The 21,204-nt window shown below is 39.1% G+C and overlaps 2 protein-coding genes across 4 annotated transcripts in view; both read right to left on the bottom strand.

Moving 5' to 3' along the window:
- The window catches only part of CFAP44 (cilia and flagella associated protein 44), a 137,620-nt gene extending 126,881 nt beyond the window's left edge, over positions 1-10,739 (bottom strand). The window contains exon 1 of the mRNA XM_004272091.4: positions 2,650-10,739. Within this exon, the coding sequence (XP_004272139.2) occupies positions 2,650-2,806 (157 nt within the window). The 5' untranslated portion in view covers positions 2,807-10,739. The remainder of the gene's footprint in view (positions 1-2,649) is intronic.
- Positions 10,740-11,576: 837 nt separating this feature from the next.
- SPICE1 (spindle and centriole associated protein 1) overlaps positions 11,577-21,204 on the bottom strand; it is a 63,420-nt gene continuing 53,792 nt past the window's right edge. For 2 of the 3 annotated variants that reach the window (XM_049710308.1, XM_049710309.1), the window contains 5 exons: positions 19,455-19,945; positions 17,181-17,364; positions 14,671-14,773; positions 13,804-13,891; positions 11,577-12,341 (listed from right to left, as the gene is read on the bottom strand). In XM_049710308.1, coding sequence (XP_049566265.1) covers positions 12,288-12,341; positions 13,804-13,891; positions 14,671-14,773; positions 17,181-17,364; positions 19,455-19,945 — 920 coding nt within the window. In that variant the 3' untranslated portion in view covers positions 11,577-12,287. Of the gene's footprint in view, positions 12,342-13,803; positions 13,892-14,670; positions 14,774-14,851; positions 15,031-17,180; positions 17,365-19,454; positions 19,946-21,204 lie in introns of those variants that run through there. The other variant, XR_007477588.1, reaches the window with a different exon arrangement.

The following is a 21,204-nucleotide window of genomic DNA, read 5'->3' as shown; positions in this document are numbered from 1 at the left end:
TTCAGACCTAGAGACACATACAGACTGAAAGTGAAGGGATGGAAAAAGATGTTCCATGCAAATCAAAAGAAAGCTGGAGTAGCAATACTCGTATCAGATAAAACAGACTTTAAAATAAAGACTAACAGAGACCTTATCTCTGTTACAAGAGATAAGGAAGGACACTACATAATGATCAAGGGATCAATCCAAGAAAAAGATATAACAATTAGAAATGTTTATGCATCCAACATAGGAGCACCTCAATACATAAGGCAAATGATAATAACCATGAAAGGGGAAATTGACGGTAACATAATAATAGTAGGGGACTTTAACACCCCACTTACACCAATGGACAGATCATCCAAACAGAAAAGAAATAAGGAAACAGAAGCTTTAAATGACACAATAGACCAGATAGATTTAACTGATATTTATAGAACATTCCACCCAAAAGTGGCAGAATACACTTTCTTCTTAAGTGCACACAGAACATTCTCCAGGATAGATCACATCTTAGGTCACAAATCAAGCCTCGGAAAATTTAAGAAAATTGAAATCATATCAAGCATCTTTTCTGACTACAACACTATGAGACTGGAAATCAGATACAGGAAAAAACTGAAAAAAACCACAAATACATGGAGGCTAAATAGTGTGCTACTAGATAAGCAAGAGATCACTGAAGAAATCAAAGAAGAAATAAAAAAAAAATACATAAAAACAAATAACAAAAACATGACGACCCAAAACCTATGGGGCACAGCAAAAGCAGTTCTAAAAGGGAAGTTTACAGCAATTCAATCTCACCTCAGGAAACAAGAAAAATCTCAAATAAACAATCTAACCCTACTCCTAAAGCAGCTAGAGGACGAAGAATAAAGAAACCCCAAAGTCAGTAGAAGGAGAGAAGTCATAAAAATCAGAGCAGAAATAAATGAAATAGAAATGAAGAAAACAATAGCAAAGATCAATAAAACTGAAAGCTGGTTCTTTGAGAAGATAAACAAAATTGATATACCCTTAGCCAGACTCATCAAGAAAAAAAGGGAGAGGACACAAATCAATAAAATTAGAAATGAAAAAGGAGAAATCACAACTGACACCACAGAAATACAAAGGATTATAAGAGACTACTGCAAACAACTATATGCCAATAAAATGGACAACCATGAAAAAATGGACAAATTCTTGGAAAGGTACAATTTTCCAAGACTGAACCAGGAAAAACTAGAAAATATAAACAGACCTATCACAAGGAATGAAATTGAAACTGTAATTAAAAATCTTCCAACAAACAAAAGTTCAGGACCAGATGGCTTTACAGGTGAATTCTATCAAACATTTAGAGAAGGAGAAAATGGACTTGAGGACATGGGGAGGGGGAGGGGGAAGCTGGGGCAAAGTGAGAGTAGCAGTGACATATATACACTACCAAATGTAAAATAGATAGCTAGTGGGAAGCAGCAGCATAGCACAGGGAGATCAACTTGGGGCTTTGTGAGGACCTAGAGGGGTGGGATAGGGAGGGTGGGAGGGAGAGATGCAAGAGGGAGGGGATATGGGGATATATGTATGCATATGGCTGATTCACTTTGTTGTACAACAGAAACCAACACAGTATTGTGAAGCAATTATACTCCAATAAAGACCTATAAAACAAAATTTGAAAAAAAAAAGAAAAAACTAAATCATCCAGGAAAATACTGCAAAGCACTAGAAACTAAAAAGTAGACAATCCTGTGTCAGAAACATAGGGAGTGGAAAAAAGTGGAAACGGAAAAACAAACGAGAAGCAAACTAAAGTGTTTCAGGAGAGTGATATAATCATATTTTTTGGAAAGATAACTCTAATGGTGGTATGGACAGGAAGACTTAAGCAGAAATCCTTGTTGTAAGAGTCCAAGCAGGAGGAGATAGACCTCTAAAATAAAATACGATACGGAGAAATCATGGATTTACCAGACAGGCCTCAGATAAATTGAAAGAATTTAATGTACATTTTGTAAATGAATTGATTTCCCCAGGACCTGCTCTCCTCTAGGTGCATAGTAAAAATTAGATTCTGAAACTATATTTAGGATTAGAACTAAAAATGTCAATATTCCACTAAGCCACCTAACACCACGATGCCCAGACAGAAAGAGCCAGTCATCTTTTAAAAATCCTATTACAAAATTCTTCACTTTCGGTTCTATCTGCAATTTATGGTATCCTTCCACATATGTTATCCAATTTAATCCTCAAACAGCTCACAACGATCATTTTACGGGTGAGAAAATTGAGGCTCAGAAAGGTGAAATAATTTATCCAAGATCAAGCATCTCTAAGTGGAAGACCCAGGACTCAAAACTTAAGTCCAGCTCTCTTTCCACTGCACTGTATTAGAGAAGCTCATTAAAGACCTTGTAGACCCTACAGGAAGGAGCCAGACCAGATGTGAAGATGGGTCATCATCAACATAGAGATGATAGTAACTTCTGTGTTCCAGGACTAGAGATAAAATGATTAAAATACAGAATCTACTCTTAAAGAACTCAGAGTTTAGTAAGGGAATTAAACAAGTCAACCTTTCTGTCATATAAACTTAGATATGCACTCTTTAAAAATTATTTTACTCAAATTTAATAATCAAGACCCTAAGTGTATATTATAATCTTTACTCACGTTCTGATGCAGATCTAGAAGAATGAGACTGCCTTCCATCACTCTTTGATCTCTCTGATTTCCCCCCATCAGTATCCTGATCATCTGGTTCCTTCATTTTCTCTGTAAGCACAAAATTGAGACAGAGACAGGGATAGAGCTGTAAAATAGAAATCATTAACAGATTATTTTCCCCCTAAACAAATTCCATGAGCACCAAACACCATGTGTGTTGACAATCTATGTGTTTGCAAGGTATCAGAAATGACTTCACCAGCTGGAGAGCACAGCCATCATCAGAGACCTCCGTAGAATGGCAAAACATAGTCAGATATTCCCTTCCTCCAGGCAAACTCGTCACCATGGTGCCCTCTGGTCTTCTAGAAGTCCACAGTGAAACACCACCCAAGCCTATCTTTCCTCTAAATGCTCCACATTAAAATTAACCCTTTGCCATCCTTCCTTTGGATCATCCTCTCCTCTTCCCCCTCCCATCATCAAAGTCCCCTGGTGGTACTAATCAATTTCAATTTTTAAATATTTGTTGAGGATAACTTCTATGTATCAAATCTTACGTTAGGCACTAGATTGTAGTACTGAACTAGAAAGATACGATCCCTAACTCAGTGGAGCTTTTTTAGAAATATAGGTATTAAACAGGTAATTAAAATATAATGAGTGCTACAAAAGAATAGGGTGCTGCGGGCACATACAGCAAGAAGATTAAACTATGTCTGGGGTTAAGGAAGAGGCATTTGGGACACAGGTCATGAGTAGACGCTGGCCAGGCATAAAATGGGAAAGATTATTGGCAGAGGGAGCTTCTAAGAGAGGCTTGTGTCTGTGAAGGCCTGAGAGCAGTCTATTGGCTAGAGCAGGAGAGTGAAATGGACATTGATGAGGAAGCGGGTAGCAGATCATCAAATTGTCTCTAAGCTTTGCTAAGGAGTTTAGAACTTATTTTTATGGTAATTGAAAGCCATTGAAGGTTTTTAAGGAGGGGAGTGACACGAGAGGTTTTCTCTGTCCTCTCTCTCTATGGCAGCTCTTGTAGATGAGAACATCTACTATGTCTTCTTTCTAAGTCTTCATTTCTCTGCACTAAACATCCCGTGTTTCTTCAACATTCTTCCATGGCACAGCTGGCAGGTAGAGTAGTAGTTCTATTTGGATGAGATCTGTGGTTAGATTCAGGTTTGAATCCCAGTTTTGCCACAGAACTAGCTAATTACTTTACATCAATTCCTCAATTGTAAAATGGGAGTGAAGAAAAAACTATGGATAAGGCTGCTATGCGAATTAATTGAACTAGTGCATTATTAAACCTTCCTGGTCTCTCAAGAAAGACTACTATGCCCAAAGCAGCCAAGATCTACGCTACACGATCAGTGCATGAGAGTGCAGGATGACACCTACCCACCTTCATCTGGACATTAGGGTTTATACCATCTGTTTCCTTGCACTGACATCATGATACCCTCTCTTGATTTTTGTGTTTGTTTTTATTTTTTTAGAATTAAAGGATTGAGAAGTTGTATTGCAACCTGACGAGGCTTTGATGTCAGAGAGACTTGTTTGGCCAAGAAAAAAGGTTTACTTGGCCAAGGGCCAAGCCCCTAGCATCCCTTAACCTGTCAGTCCTTTTATATGTACAATGGGGAAGATAAGGTTGTCTGGCAGAGTTATTGTAAGTATTAAATGAGATCTTTTATACCCACAGTTCTCAACTCTGGCTGTACTTTAGAATCACTCGGAAAACTTTTTACAATGTACCATTCTCGGGGTCTCATTCCCTATATAATTCTTTTGTGGAGCCAAAGAATAAGAACCAGAGTTAAGGACCATGGGTTTATATCAAACTCTTCGTACGTATTGGAAAATGGTAGTTTTACTATAATTACTACACATTCTCTTTAATACAGCTAGGGCTCAATAAATATGATCACAGAATCTTGAGAGTTGAAAGAGGGTTAATTTGGTCCAATCCTCCCACCCAATATAAATCACACATCTACAACTCAAGCCCAGGCTAAGAGTATTGGCTAGAATCACACTGACTGGGCTCAAAGCCTGGCTCTTCCTCTTACTATTATAGTTGTGAGGTATTAAACAAGTATTTAACCTCTCTGTGCCTTCTCATCTGTAAAGTGCAGTACCTACTTCACAAGGTGGTTCTGAGATCTCAATGAGTTAATACAGTAAAGCTTTCAAAGAACAGTGCCTTGCACTCAGTAGGTAAAATAGTTGAAGGGATGAATGTTTTAATTCCTGAATAAAGGAACAAATGAAGGAACACACCAAGAGACAGTCAGCTTTAATTTAAACAGTTCAGGTAAGAGGGTGAGCACATTCTGTTAATGTTCTCAGCTCTAGTTCTTAGGAAGTTCATTTTATATTATATGAAATCTTCCTCCCTGCAACTTGGATCTATTTGGCCCTATTCTTCTGGGGACACACAGAATAAGTTTTCCTGTTTACTATAGCCGTTCAAATAATTAGCCAGTTAACTTTCCTACCCAGATCCTCTCTTTTCCCAAATAAAGCATCCCAATTCTTTCAACTATTTCTCACTAACATGTTTTCAACTCCTTTCAGCATCTGGATAGCTCAAAAACTTAATTCCCAATCCATGATATATCCCTCCCAATTTTGTATGTCCTTTGAAGGATCTGGACACTTTCCAGAAGATATGAACCATCACTTTATCCGTTGGGGACATTATATTCTTTCAAGGCAGCCTAATATTACATTATCTTGCCAGGGTCTGGGGGGTGGGCAGGCTCCTCATATACTGACTCGTAATAATCCATTTGTAACCAGCTAGAATGACTAAACCTTATTTCTGTATACCTAACCATGTCCTATCTTATACAACTGAACTAGCTAGGTTTGGAAGTCTATTTGCAGAACTACCTTAAATCTATTTTCATTAGACTCAGGCTTATTGGTCCAGCCTATGGTTAATTCTGTTAACCAACTCAATAGGTAGACTGTGAAGTTTTGAGTCAACCCTGAGGAAGTGTAAAGAAAAAAGAAAATTATAGTACACAGTGTTGCAGAGTGTGTGTTGCTAGAAGGAGGTTGGCTGGAAGCCGGACAGAGGGCTCCCCAAGATGACATTACTCAAGATTCATTCCTTAGATTCCAGGGTCGGTCCCCACTCTCACAAACTCAAACACTCCATCTCAGCCGTGCACCAGAGCTGGTCATGTTGAGATTCATAGAGATTCCTGTATAAAAACAGACACTCAGTTTTTACTTTACAGTGTGAAATACAACTGTGAAGAGAATAACAGCTCGTGTTTTTTTAATGTTTACCATGTGTCGAGCACAGTTCTGAGGATTCTACACATATTGTTTCATATATTTCTCAAAACTCTATGAGTTAGGTGCATTTTACAGATGAGATAGCAGAGCAGTTACTATTTGAATCCTTCCCTCTCACCCAACTCATGCAATTGACGTCCAAGTCCTGTTGCCCAGTGTCCAGTTATTAAGCCTTTTGAATTCATCCTCTCCCTTCTAGTCCCACTGTCCCCATCCTAGTTCTGGTCCTCACACTGTCTCACCTCTACCATTACCACAGCCTCATTCTCTCCCTTCTCTGGTCCATTTGTACACTGCCTCTTATATTCCTAAAACACAGCTTTTAATGTGCCATTCTTCTTGTTTAAAACCTTTAATGGCTCCTCATTGCCACAGAACAAGAACTCAGATTCCTTGGTGTGGCACAGAGGTCCTTCATCTTAGGGTCTGTAATTCATCTCTTGTCACCTTCCCCTTTCCTGGATCCTCCTCAGCCCCTCCTCCTTCTCAAAAATTTTAGTCAGTAGCCACCTTGGACAACTCACAATTGGCCAGGCATGCTGAGTACTTGTATGCTACTATATCTACTTGTATGCAACAAGGATTTATTGTGCACCTACTGTGTCTTGCATGTGCTACACACTTACTTGACCTGCATTATCCTATTTAATTGTAACAGGAACCCCATGAAGTAAGCACTACCACCTTTCCTAGTTAGATGAGGAATCTAAAGTGCAGAAGGTCAACTTGCCAAGTGTCACACTTAACAGGTCTGGGTGGCTTGTTGACCCCAGAACCCAGGCACTTTCCCACCGACTCCCTGTTCCTGGCTCAGCCCGGTCCAACTCGGACTGCTGCCATCGTCTGTCTTCCTCCCTAGCTGGATCATGAGCTCCTTGCAGGCAGGAAAAGCGTCCACGTTGTATCTACAGTGTGTTGCCCCATGCCTGCGAATGCCATCAATTCAAATGTTTGTCGAACTGATCCATAGAAAGGAGAAGGAATGTGTCTCAGCAAAGCCCGGAGAACCCTAGTTCAGCCTAAGAGAAGTCCAAATGGGGTCGACAGATCCCTGATTCGCCAACACATTTGAGGGGGGAGGTTGTGGGAGCTGCCAGGCTGCTGGGGTCAAAACTTACCTAAGGCACCAACCTCCGCCGCGCGTTCCCAGTCACGGCGTCTGCCCCAGGTCTCCGTTTACTGCGGTTACCACGGCAACGCCATCCCGCTTCCCGGGTGGGCGGAGACGGGCGGGCCGAGAGGCGCATGCGCCGCCCTAAGGCCGCTTTCTGGGAAATGCCAAGGCGGTTGCAGGGGTACCCTTGATCTCGCTTGCCCTCTGGCCCGGCTATTTCGTGGCCCATGACTCAGGATCAAGGCCAAACAGAAAGCCCGGCATTCTACCAGCTTATTATCCCCGTTTAATTTTTATATCTAGTTTATATTATTATCCTAAGGATGATACATTGATGACTTCGAAGCTATGCCCAATAATACAAAATGACTCAAAGGTGCCCTGATCACACACCGTCATCAGCAAAAATACGTCGCGGGGCGATTTTTGTTTTACTTATTTATTTTACTTTATATTATCTCTGTTGACTTTAACAGTAAGTATTTTATGTTGTGGGCTCCTCGGTCACAGGACTCCAGGTGCACAAAATATAGGCCTAGCTTGACAGATTTTTTCGGTTTAGCAGTTTGCTCTCCAAATGCTCTGTGGCACAGCCAGCAATCATTATTAATTATTTTTAAGTACCTAACTAATGTTACTGGTTACAAAACATTGTTTTTAAATGGCTACAGCCTCGCAATAATATGACAAAGAATTTTGTATCCAGAATATGTAAAGAACTCTTATAATTCAATAACAAAAAAACTAACCACCTAGGACTTTGAATACCTCACCACATCAGATGTATGAGCAGTCAATAAACACATGGAAAGATGCATAACAGTAGGCCCCAGGGAGATGCACACCACAATGCACGCGTTCCTACTACTGGGATGGGTAAAAGTTTTAAAACTGCCAGCACCAAATGTGGAAGGATGTGGAGCAAATGGAACTCTCATATAATGCTGTCGAAAATGTAAAGTAGCACGACCACTTTGGAAAAACGTTTGGCAATTTCTTTAAAAGTTAAACATTTACCAAGCAATTCCATGTCCAAGGTATTTTCCCAAGAGAATAAAAAATTTCCATCCATACAAAGCCTTATGTGTGAATGTTCATAGCAGCCATATTCACAATAGCAAAAAACTGGAAACCACCCAAATGGTCACTGACAGGTGAATGGATAAATATCTGTACAACAGAATACTACTCAGAAGTAAAAACGAAGAAACGGATACACACAACATGGATGAATCTCAGTTAGGATGAGTGTAAGTATACAGGCACAAAATATTACAGTGTGTGTGATTTCATTTATATAAAATGCAAACAAATCTATGATGACCAAAAGGAGATCAGTGGTTCCCTAGAGCTGGAGTAAAGGGAGAGATGCACAAAGAGACAGGAGGAATCTTCTGGAGATGATAGAAATGGTCTTAATTGTGGTGATAGTTCTGTCTGTATATACAACTGCCAAAGTCCATGAATTGTTCTCTTTAAATGGATGTATGGATGTATTTTGTTGTATATAAATTATTTCTCAATAAAGTTGGTAAGAAAAAAGTGGCTGTATTATATTTTGTGTTTATTGATTTCTGTAATGTTACACAACGATTTTCCAAAAACTTTGTACCATGCATTTATTGGTAATGTTGAAATGTTCTCTTTAGTCAAGTATTCTCGAGGATTAAAAAACAAGACCATTATCGTGGCTGTTAATTATTAAATAGTATATCCAGGGTGTCAAAAAGCCAGAAAACATAGGATAAACTTACTTTTAAACAGTATGTTAGTTATTTTCAAATAATATGCTCAACATGTTTTATTTCAACCTCCAAACATCTTTAAAGTTAAAGCACTGGATCCAGTTATTAATTTGAGAAAAACACAAATTCACTACAGAATGTCTTTAAAAATCCAGAAGTACAGAGGGAATAGTGTATTTATTTCTACACCAAAAAGCTGGCAGTCATTACTGAATGCTTGTGAGTCAGGTGCTGTTCTTAGCATATTTACACCTATTTACCTCACTTAATTCTCACAACCCTGTAAGAAAGGTATTATCTCTGACTTTCAAATGGGAAAAATGAGATTCATCTGCCCAAGGGACACAGCCCAAGGAACACAGATGACATATGAATCCAAGCGTTCTGATGGCAACACTTGCACCCGTAGCCACTATGCTATATTAGTTATTTCTTTTAAGTTAGTAGAAGTCCAATAATTGTTTTTAAAAAGAGCTTCAGGTCCTGGCTTTACTTCTTACAAGCACTCTGACATTGGGTAGCTTATTCGACCTCTAGAGCTCAATTTCCTCATCTGTAAGGGGGGTGGGTGGCATTTAAACACGTCTAACTCATAGGTTGACTGTGAGATTTAAATGCAATAACGGGCTACTGCGGCTTAGCACGGCGCCTGCCACAGGAAAGGCTCAATAAAGGAAAGCTATTATTACCATTATGGTGCTTCCATATTGTGCACACCATAAGAGGGCAGCGCAGCATAGGCTTTGGAGAAAGACTGCCTATGTTCCCATTCTAGTGCCACCACTCCCTGGTTACGTGACCTTGAGAGAGTGCTTACCTCCTCGGATCTAATTTCCTCATCTGCAAAATAAGGATAACAGTACTTACCTCATGAAGGTGTCATGAAGTCATGTGGCTAGAACAGTGCCCGGCACTTAGCACATACTAAGCCATTATTAAATTCTGCTAATCCAAATGATTTTGCTATACAGTGTAGGAGTGATTATATCATAACTGTGGATTTAGCTATCAGTCTAGTTTCTCTCGCAAGCTGCAGTTTGGAGAACTGTCAATTTTATTAAAGTTTATTAGCACCTGATCAGCAGCTTTCTGGGACATATCGGACAAGACATATGTTAGCAAAAAACTTGCATCTAAAACCAAGAAACACAAGTAATCTGAGTCTGGACCGTTAAAAGTAAATACAAATGTAGTACATCACAGTCAAATACAGCAGAGTTCACCTGTCTGCAGTGTTATAGATCCATGGTTCCCAAATTTGAGCATGCCCCGAATCACATGAAAGGCTTATTAAAAAAGACACCAGAGTTTCTGATCAATAGGTCTGGGGTAGGGCGCAAGAATTTTCACATCTAACAAGTACCCCAGGTGATAATGATGCTGCTGGCTGGTGGTCACGCTTTGAGACCCACCGATGCAGCTGGCTCTGAAAGCTGATAAAGAGAAGCTAATAAAGGTAGTTTAACTTAATTAAAAACAAATATGCACTAATTTATGACTTGGGGATAATAAATGTTTTCATAATGATGTTTCCCAAGCTTGGCTGTTCACTGGAATCATCTCAGGAGGTTTTTAAAATACTAATGTTTGTGTCCCGTCCCCAGAGTTTCTAATTTAATTGGTCTGGAGTGAGAATTGGGCACTGGGAATTTTAGAAGGTCCCCAGATGACTCTAATAACAGCTGAAGTTGAGAAGCAGTACTCCAGAAGGCCTAAGAAAGAAAGGCTCCTTTCGCTGTATCTATTATTCTTGGAGTTTTTTCAATCTACCTTTGTATTTTATCAGCAAAAACAAACATTAACAGGATGAATACTTCAATATCAGTCCCAAAGGTTGCCATGAGCTAGTGGTAAAAGTTTTTGCATTGGTTCTCAACTCTGGATGCACATTAAATCACCATGAGCAGCTTTTTAAAATGCCATTCCAAGGCATCTTAGAGGTTGAAAGGAATATAGAGGAAAAAAATAAAGAGCCAACCAGTTGGAGAATATTAAAGAAAATACACGTCAAAAGAACGCATTCACAAAGCAAGCAGATAACTTGACATTTCAGTAAGAGAAGGAATAACACTAAAATGGGTTTATATGCCATACAGGGATAGTATTTATTAAACACCGAGGTTTAAAAAGTGCAATACAGACGGAAGAATCTGCAATAATGCAAATGCATACAGATGACTTCACATAAATAAAATCAGTGATACCAAAAGATAATAATTATTTTGCCCCTACAACAATGAAGAGGCCCAAATGAAAGCTGCATAGCACACTTCCTACAACAGTGACTTACAACTGCAGGAGGAGGGAAGGTGTTATCTAAGAGAGTTCCCCAAGGAGTTACAGTGTGCTTCCCCCTCGCCACTCCCACCTCACTTAGGCTGAGAATTCCTATCATAGAGCCAAGGAGCAGAGACCATTCAAAAACCAAGTTTAAAACAGAAACCAATATGTGAGATCAAACAGGTGCCTTGAAGAAAAATCCACCCTGAATGCATTGTAGATTCAAGGCTGGGAAAATTGATAGCAACGTTTTGTACTCAATTCTGTTTCAAACATTAAATAAACCAATAAATCAATGTTACTGCATTCAGATATTTAAGCTCAATCATTATTTTTTTGATATACATTACCATTACTGATAACATTTTCACATGTAAAGACTATGTAAGAATTTTATAATATATATAACCACCCTTACCTGCTTAAGCAAATATAAACAAATACTCCCACACTGACTTTTTTTTTTTTTTTTGCGGTACGCGGGCCCCCTCACTGCTGTGGCCCCTCCCGCCGCGGAGCACAAGCTCCGGATGCGCCGGCCCAGCGGCCATGGCTCACAGGCCCAGCCACCCCGCGGCACGCGGGATCCTCCCGGACCGGGCCACGAACCCGCGCCCCCTGCATCGTCAGGCGGACTTCCAACCACTGCGCCACCAGGGAAGCCCCCACACTTACTTTTGAAAACTATACATTCCCTTGATGGAAAAAGTGATGGACTACAGTGACTTCTCTCAAAAGGGGGTGTAAATTTTTCTGAAAGCCAGACTTTAGTCACACCGAGTCATTTTATTGTAAGTTATATGCAAAAGCAGTTTAGTTCTTCAGAAAAAAATAAAATAGATCAACATTTGAGATACACTGGACCAAAAAAAAAATCTGAATAAAGATGATAAAGATAAAAATATATTACTCCAAAAAATCCTTGAATTTATTAGAATATAAAACTTTAATTTCCCTCTAGTCAAAATTTTATTCACAAGAGGTTATAGGTTGTTTGTTTGTTGGAAATCTATTTGAAAAGGTTAAAAATTAAAATAATTGCTTTATTTCTTTGTTCCATTAGTACTAAGTCATGAGATCTTTGTAAGTTGTATCTGAAAGAAGAACATAAAAACTTAAAAGCAGTAGCAGGGAAAGGGGAGTGGAAGCTCAAGAATATATTACTGAGAACAAACTCTACAACTCGTCCTCACTTATGACACGTGGGTAGCAAGAGCAAACCAGCCTTCTTCATTTTGTTTCTCAATCTGTTGAACAAAGATGCGGAAAGGCTTTAGAAAGTAATCAGGAGCATGAAACCACTCAAGATTTACAATTATTTACCAAGTACATAGAACCAAAGTTATCTTACACCACTGAATGGTACTAAAAATTATTGCTACTAGCAATTTTTTTTTGGTACGCGGGCCTCTCACTGTTGTGGCCTTTCCCATTGCGGAGCACAGGCTCCGGACGCGCAGGCTCAGTGGCCATGGCTCACGGGCCCAGCCGCTCCGCGGCATGTGGGATCTTCCCGCACTGGGGCACGAACCTGTGTCCCCTGCATCGGCAGGCGGACTCTCAACCACTGCGCCACCAGGGAAGCCTGCTACTAGCAATTTTTATTCTCTATCAGAGACACTCCCAAATATTCCCTGGTCAACAGATCCCCTTATTGTTTTGGCAGACCTAATTTTTTTAAAAAGAATCAATCCAGTATTTTATACAAATCAATGTACAACTTTTTAAAATAACAAAAAAAGTTATTTGACCTTGGTAAATTAAATCTGTTACTAAATTCCAGAAATTAAGGGCAAATTATATAAAATAGTTTACGTTAAAGCTTTTTAAGAATATAAGAAACAACAAAGGACAAATCTTCCAGTGCTGGGCAATCAGAATATTCTGAGCTTACCGATTAATTTGGACTATAAATACTCAATGTTTATTGAGGTATTCACTATTTTGTCTAATTACTGAAGCTAGTAATAAGAATAGCAAGGAAGATCCCCCCCACCCCATCAAACAGTTGTTAGCTCACATTTGCAAATGTAATGTTTATGATTTTAAAGATACCCTCACAATTTGCTATGACTAATCAGTCAAAGGAACTATATTTTGCTGTATTACCAGCACAGAAAAACGCCTTTTGCAAAAATTGTGGATATACTGTAAGATGCTTAGTTTCTCTACATTCCTACAGCAAATCAGAACACATAAAAAATACGTAGGACATTTATTTACCCTTTGTGCCATAACCTCTCTACGTGTGGCACATAACCTCTCTGTGGCACACTCAGATACAGCACACTGGGGCAGAGTGACAAGGAAAGTGACTGGCCCCAGGGCTCTGGTTATCCCAAGCCCTATACAGCCACAGCAAAGACTGAGGAAACCAGTATCTCAGTAAGCCCACAGCCCATTCAAGGCACCCCTGCGTGTCTTGCCACACTATTTGGAATGCTCTGCCTGAAACAATAATGTCCGATCTTTGTTGAAATCTTATTGAATTTTACCTTATTCCTTAGTTACCCTAGAAAACAAAAGAAGTGTATGCTTATTTGTTTTTCCTAATGAAGGTGAATTAGTATTTCTTTTCTTCTGAGAATTTTATATTATCTTTAAGATAACAGGAATAATAATTAAGCATGAAAACTACAAAATCAGCCACCTCCCACCTTTGCCCTCCCAACCTCTAGACACATTTCACAATTACATTTTATCACATACCTCTGCTCTTGGATTAACAGGTGTCAAGTGCCCACTTCCTGAGGTGGCATTTAATGGAGAACAAGAATTACTAGTAGCCCCTGGAGATCTATTTATGAGAAATAAAAGAGAGTGAGAGAGTAATCTATTATTATTCACCTTTAAAAATTATATAAGACACAATTCTCAATACTGAGAAGAGCTTGAAAGGAATGGCTGACTTAAGTCCAAATGAGGTAAATTATTTGCAACATATTTTCACCAACCTCTTTTTTTTTTAATTAATAGATTTTCTTTTTTAGAGTATGTTTAGGTTTACAGAAAGACTGAATGGAATGTACCATTCAGTACATTAGAGGACCACACAGATAAGTTTTTAACATTAAAAGAGGAAGAATGGATGTGCAGGGATGGGGAAGAAGGTCAGGGTCATGGAAGAGTAATGAGACGTGGAGCAGTGCAGTACTAGCATGTAGAGTGGACACAGACAGCCAGGTACATCCTTGGTGTCACCATTTACCAACTACGTGACCCATGGAGGCAAATTGCCCAATTAGCTCTATGAGCTTTGGTTTCACTTACTGTAAAGGAGGAAAATACTATTGGTCAATTTACCCTGTCATATATTACCTCCTAATTTTGTAACCCATAAAACGCTCTACATATGTGCTATTATCCTATTTTTGTCTTCAATAGCCAACCCAATGCTCTTCTACTTAATTAAGGATTGTTCCTCACTCTTCTTCTTTTTTCCCCCAAAATTCTCCTCCCCAATTACTTGATTTTCTCTACATGAGTGAATCTGTCTGAAACTAAGTCAGACATTATGCACTACCTTTTTTCACAAAGAGAATAAAACACAAACCACGTTCTTGATTTTAACCCTACCTTCTTGAATTTAGCCCACTGGTAGGAGAGACAATACTGCATTTTGAGCTTTCTGGGGCTTCCGCTACTGGAATAGATACCTCGATCGTCCTCTTTCCTCCTTCTATAATATAAAAATAAACATTAGTTTATTACCTTTCAATAAAATGAAAATTAAAATTTAACTTGATTTCTGTCTTACTGCAAATTATAAAGTTGAGGGTTCTTTCTATATTTTTATCATCATGGACCACAAATACACTTCAAGGATTTTTTAAAAAACGAACTGTGGGACAAGAAACTTTAGTTCTTAGTGTCAATTCAGGAGCATGCCAGTTCCTAGAGAGCCAGAATCTTCAGACAAGTGGTATCATGTCAGATCTGCAAGTGAAAAACAGAAATTAAGAGCTAGCCCTAAAGAACAGGAGATCTTGGTGAGAGCGACTTATCTAAAGCTTTCCGAAAAAAAAAAAAAATGAAAAAGAAAGAACATTTCTGGAGTTATACAGTAAAACTTTAAATCTTCTAAATCTATTACATTATTACTGTTACTGAAGACATTAAATTTGGAGGGGAAAGTTGGCTGAAGAGCTCATATGGCCAAAGGCAAGTATAATTATGTACATTTTCAATATTTTAGAAGTAGATAATCAGTCAACAAATATTTACTAAGTATGTACTCATGAAAGGCTCAGGCAGTGCTCCTAAGAATCATGCTTAAAACCAGTAATTTCTGGACTTTAAGGGGTAATGAAGCTCTATTCAATTTTATAACATATTCCTTGGTTGCCCTAGAAAACAAAAGAGGTTCTGCATGACATATGATTTATTTTTATCTTTATCATTATAGCCCACAGAGGTTCCTGTGAAACCAATAATTTTACTTAAGAAAAGAATACCTTAGACAAATAAGCACTGGAATGGAAAGAACACGGTTGCAAATCCACCAGTTTGCTTTAGAATTTCAGACAAATCACTCAACCTCTTTGTGTCTTGGTTTACTTATTTATCAAATAGTTGTATCAGCTTTGTCTACTCTGAAGGTATGTTGAAAACTAAATGAGCCAACAGAAATGAAAGTATTAACCTCAAAGAACTACTGAAATAGATGTCTCATTTGATCACAAAATTATTCTTACGAGTGATCTGCTTTATTTTTTCTTCATTGCACTTAGCACTAACTGACATTGTCTCATGTATTTATTTGCTTATTTGTATTGCCTGCTCCCCCCAGCTTGAATCCCGGAGTAGTCAAGCTGGGCAGGGGCTTGTCCTGTTCGATGCAGTATCCCCAGTGCCCAGAACATGGTGGCACATCGTTGGTATTCACATATATTGAGTGATTTCACTTATTTATTCTAGTCACAAGTTGCCTCTAGACTTTCTGACTATGAAGGACGGTAGATAAAGCTGTAATGTGAAGGAGCCTAGAATAAACAAAGAGGAAGGACCTTAGGGAAATGCGTTATCTATCACTTTCCAGTAACTTCCAGATTACTCTGTTTTCCTGTTCTCTTTTTATTTAAATATTTATTTATTTATTTAGTTGGCTGCACCAGGTCTTAGTTGCGGCACTCGCGATTTCTAGTTGTGGAACGCGTGAGGAATCTAGTTCCCTGACCAGAGATCGAACCCGGGCCCCTGGCATTGGGAACGTGGAGTCTTAACCACTGGACCACCAGGGAAGTGCCTCAAATCACTCTGTTTTCTGGGTCTGTAATTCAAAAAGGAAATAACTTCTGAGAGAAAGATTCTTATTGGTAGATCCTTCATAGGTAATATACTTCAACCAGCCACAGGACATAGGAATCTCTCTAAAACAATAATGCTTGAACACCTCAGGGGGCACACCACTTACTGATACAGAGCTTTGTCTATTCCTGACAATTAGAACCTTCTCTTACACCGGGCCCAAATTAGTCTCTCTAGAACCTTCATGCAGCTCTACCCCTTGAGGGACTTAATAATTCAATTTTTGGCTAAAGAGCAACTTGCGGTCTACTTCCTTTCATCAGTACCTTTTTGAATGTGATCACTATGACAACTAATTTTTCAGTTACTTTCTATTGTTTAGAATCGCCTGGAGCTTCCCACATTCCTAAATGTAACAATTAAATAGGAAGTTTAACTTACAAGTGAAAATGTTTTAATGGTTTTAACAGAATAATAACTTGTAAATTGTTGCTGATGAAAGTCTAAATTATTTTGATGCTTATGTTTATAAATAGCTGCAGCATACGCCATGAACGAATCATATACAGAACTAGATCCCATTTACATGTAGGGCAACTTAGGAACTCAGACACCAAAGATTAACTGCAGGCACCATGGGATAGCTTTCTAGAAGCTAGAGAGGAGACCAGCCTTCTAGTCCCATTTCTGTCACTTAGGTCTGTTTCTTTCTATATAAAATTGAAGACACTGAAATATATGCGCTCTGAGATTTCATTTAGCTAAATATATACTTGCAAAATCAAGAAAATGAAAATTTTCATGTGTCTAAGCTTTTAAATCATGAATTTGTGACTAACCAGTCCATGCTCCGAGAGGTGACCGAATAGGTGATACTGGTGGAGAGGAAGGATTCAAACCAACAAGTTTCTGCTGCTCTATTAATTGCAAGAGTTTTCCACGAGCCTCCATACTCTGTCGATTCAATTCTGCAATCCGCTCCTCCATGCTACTTGGTGTTAGAGGTTGTACTGCTGGAAAAGTCTTAAAAAAAAAAAAGGACACAGACTCCATATTAAAAATAATACAAACAATTATGACCTTCTGTAAAAACGAACTCTTCCACTAAGAGTCAGCAAATTAGTATTCATAGCCTTTGCTACATGTGAACTTGAATACTGGGCAAATAGTAATAGAATTTACAAATCTCTTAATTGAAAAATAAAGGCTAAAGTAAAGGGATACTAATCCTTCTAATATCAGTGCCACATAAGCCCTCTAGTCCCTCTGTCCATGGAGAGTGTCTGTGGGACAAAGCAAAGCCTTCCTGCATCTCTTAGCATTTGTTGAGCTGCACAAAGATCACACGAGCAAAGATACTACTCCGAGTGATTGACTTCTAACATCCCTATTAAAGGCAGGTCTGCAGTTTGAATCACAATATACAAAAGAGGACCTGCGATAGTTGAAACAGATGCTTCTATAATTATAATCTTCATACACGCACTATGAGCTATTTGGCAAAGATTTCTAGGAATCATCACTCCTTCTGACCATGTGTCACCCTACCCAGGCCACTTTTGGCCTAATACACCTGATTCGAGAAGGCTGGTGACTGGAAAGGAATATGAGAGGTAGAGTAAAAAGGAGCCACCCAAGGAATGTAATGTTAAGTTTGATTTGAAAATTCCTGAAAGGAATGTCACTCTTAAGTACTTCATTTAGTAAATATGTCCCTTTGGGGAAAAACAATTCCTACTAGAAGTCACTAATTTGTAGCTTATGCCCGCTAGTTAAAAAAGAGATAAGCAAAACAGCATGAATTAAAAATCATGTTGTAATTCTGATTATAATGAAAAGGGTGGTGAGGGCAATAGTACTGGATCGTCCTCTCCAGCCCAACTGTTGTACTAATCGGAAAAGGGGGCAAGCTCCATTTTTAATTCTGTGGGTTTTTTTAAACCATGTTTAAAAAACATGTTTCAAATAAACTTCAAAACTCTGCATACACAGAAACGTCTCTGTTGACTAAAACTGAGGCAGCTTGAACTTACATACAACTGAAACGATCACTCCTAATCTCCGTCTCGGCTTCTTCTGCCAGTCCCTTCTGACTGCTATTTCTGTCACTCGATACCTGTATTGCCCTTATTGCCCATGAGCCAGTGCTGACAGAGATGGCCCTTACCCCCACCCTCTCCTAACCTTCCTCATGGAAGCCCTCAATCCACAGTTGGTTAAGCCCCTATGGAAGCGATCACTCTGGAACCCCTAATCCATGAAGCTGGCCAGCTCCTTCCCACAGCCCCGCCTCCCATCAGAACTCTGAGAGGCGCCACATTGGCTCATGACAGGGTAAAAGGAAGACTCTCCCGTCACTGGGATCTGCATGAGGGCGTGTGTTATCAACACTCCACAACCAGAACTTAGAATCCCTTTGCTCCCCACAAACAAGGAAATGAAGGTTCACGTTGCCAGGTCAGCCCTCAGTTACGTAACTTACAAAATTCCAGCACTACAACATGAAGACTTTTGCTCCTCAAAGTGTAATCCTTGGACCAACATGACCTGGGAACTTATTAGAAACGCACAGGTTCTACCTCAGACCTACTCAGTCAGAGTCTGCATTTTAGCAAGATTCCCAGATGATTAGTATGTACATTAAAGCCTGACTTTAATATTCTTTAAAACATCATTTCTAAGGGAAAATGCATTCTGTGTCCTAAAAAATTAACTACTCACGAGCTGAGGGCCAACTACACACAATTCTCTTTTATGAGCCCCTTTAAGAGTAAAAATGATTTCAATTAAAACAGTTATGTGGTAAACTTTCAAGACATATTTATTCTATATATTATATTTAAAACTTCATTCCTAGCTTAATTTTAGCTTTCCTACCTGTTTTACTTTTGTCCTATTTTCCTCATTCATTTCCCCATTTTAAATTTTATGTTGTACTCTTTTAATGCATGTGTGACATAAACTGATAAACAACCTCTACTTATTTTGTGATGAGGACCCGACACAGCATAAGCCATCTAGTACCAGCTTCAAGCACCAGGGTCATTTCTGGATGCTCCAGCAATATACTTAAATACCAATATGTCTGTAGTCAGTCCTTAACTAGTACTCACAGAGGTCATGTCGCTGGCATGACTCGTCTCCTGTTTGTTAAACTCCCGAAGTCCATCCCCTTGCTCTCCCCCTGGCCCAATAATATTATTCAGGTGTGCCTTGATAGCTGAATTCTGCAGTGTCAACTCAGCAATTCGTGCCATGATGTCCTTTCTTTGTATTAATGTCTCATTTGTTCTAAGCTGCTGCCCATCTCCCAATACTGGGGGTTCTTCTGAGAGTGCGGGGTTTCTTGATTGCTGAGTGCTTGAACGGGAATTGCAGAGGGGCTGTGAGGGGTTAACAAAAGGAGCCTGGGTTTTGTTCTGCAAATCTTCTCCCATGTGAGAGGCCCTCCACCTCTGAGTAAAGCGATGACTCTCTTCACTTGAATTCTGAATGTCTGTGCCAGTAGGTACGGTCTTCTTTTCCCAGTTTTGTTCCTTCTCAATTATTTCCACGGTTGGAGGAATTCGTGGGGCAGGACGAGTTTGAGCAGTCCTCCTCAATACTGTAGATAAAATTAAAGCATAAGAAACATGTACCACTTAACCACAGTTGGCACTATAATCATCTCATTAGCCCTCCTTAGTAGTTAGAGAAATATTTCAATAGAAGGATTTGATTTCTGAATGCCTCATTTATTTTAGCAGAGAACTTACCAGCAATACCAGCGCTAACAATGAAGTACAGAGTCTTTTATATTCCTTAGAGCTTTATCGGCATCCTTGTGAAAAACCATCTACCAAGTTCACATTTTAACACATATATTAACTCATACCTGGGAATCTTGGGGGGAGTATAGATATATAATGTAAACTGCGGATGGGCAGGGGAAACATCTCTGAAGAAGTAAAGTTATTAAATGATTACATATGTGACAGAAAGTAGAGCAAAGAACACTACAGTCAGAGAGGACAACATATGTGAAGGCCCCAAAATAGGAAACAGCAAAGAAAGGAGGCCAGTCTGGCTGTAGCATAGCAACAAGGCAGAACTGGGAGTATATGAAACCAGACAGGCATACAGGGCCAATTCTTGCAGAGCTTTTAAAAGCCATGTTAGAAATTTTATAATTTAATCCAAGAGCAATGAAACCTGGAGGTTTGGGAATGACTCAATTTACATAATTTACATTTCTTAAATTCTGTCGATAATTGGAAGGTCCAGGAATAGAAGTAGGGAGACCAATAAGCAGCTGTAGTAGTCAAGAAGAAAGATGATGGTAGCTTTGACTAAGGTATGTTTGCTATAAAGATGGAGAGAAGTAGATACATTTGAGAAATATTTTGGCAATAGAACTGAGAGTGATGAACTGAAAGTAGGGAGTGAGGGAAACGCACAGAGCAAGATGGCATGCACAAGTGAATCGATGGTGATGCCATTTACTGACATGGAGAAGACAAGGAGAACAGATTTGGTGGAAGGAGGATTATTAAGAATTGTTTTGAACATGCTAAGTTTAAGGTGCCTATATATCCATCCAAGCAGATGAAACATGGGTCAGAAACTTAAGAGACTATCTAGGCTAAGATCCAAAACTGGAGGTCACTGGGCATATACTGGGTTTGCCAAAAAGTTCATTCGGGTTTTTCCGTAACATCTTATGGAAGCCACAAGAACGAGTGAGATTATTTAGAGAGAAAGAATAGAGTGAGAGAAGAAACCAGTAACAAGACACGAAGAACTCAACATTTAGAGTCAGATAAAGGAGGAGAAGCTAGCAAAGCAGACTGAAATGGAGCAGCCAGAAAGACAAAGAAATATTAC

Source organism: Orcinus orca, chromosome 5 (genome assembly GCF_937001465.1).
Source record: "Orcinus orca chromosome 5, mOrcOrc1.1, whole genome shotgun sequence".
Lineage (NCBI taxonomy): Eukaryota > Metazoa > Chordata > Mammalia > Artiodactyla > Delphinidae > Orcinus > Orcinus orca.
Note: the sequence above shows the minus strand (reverse complement) of the source record. Positions and strands in the feature narration are given on the sequence as shown.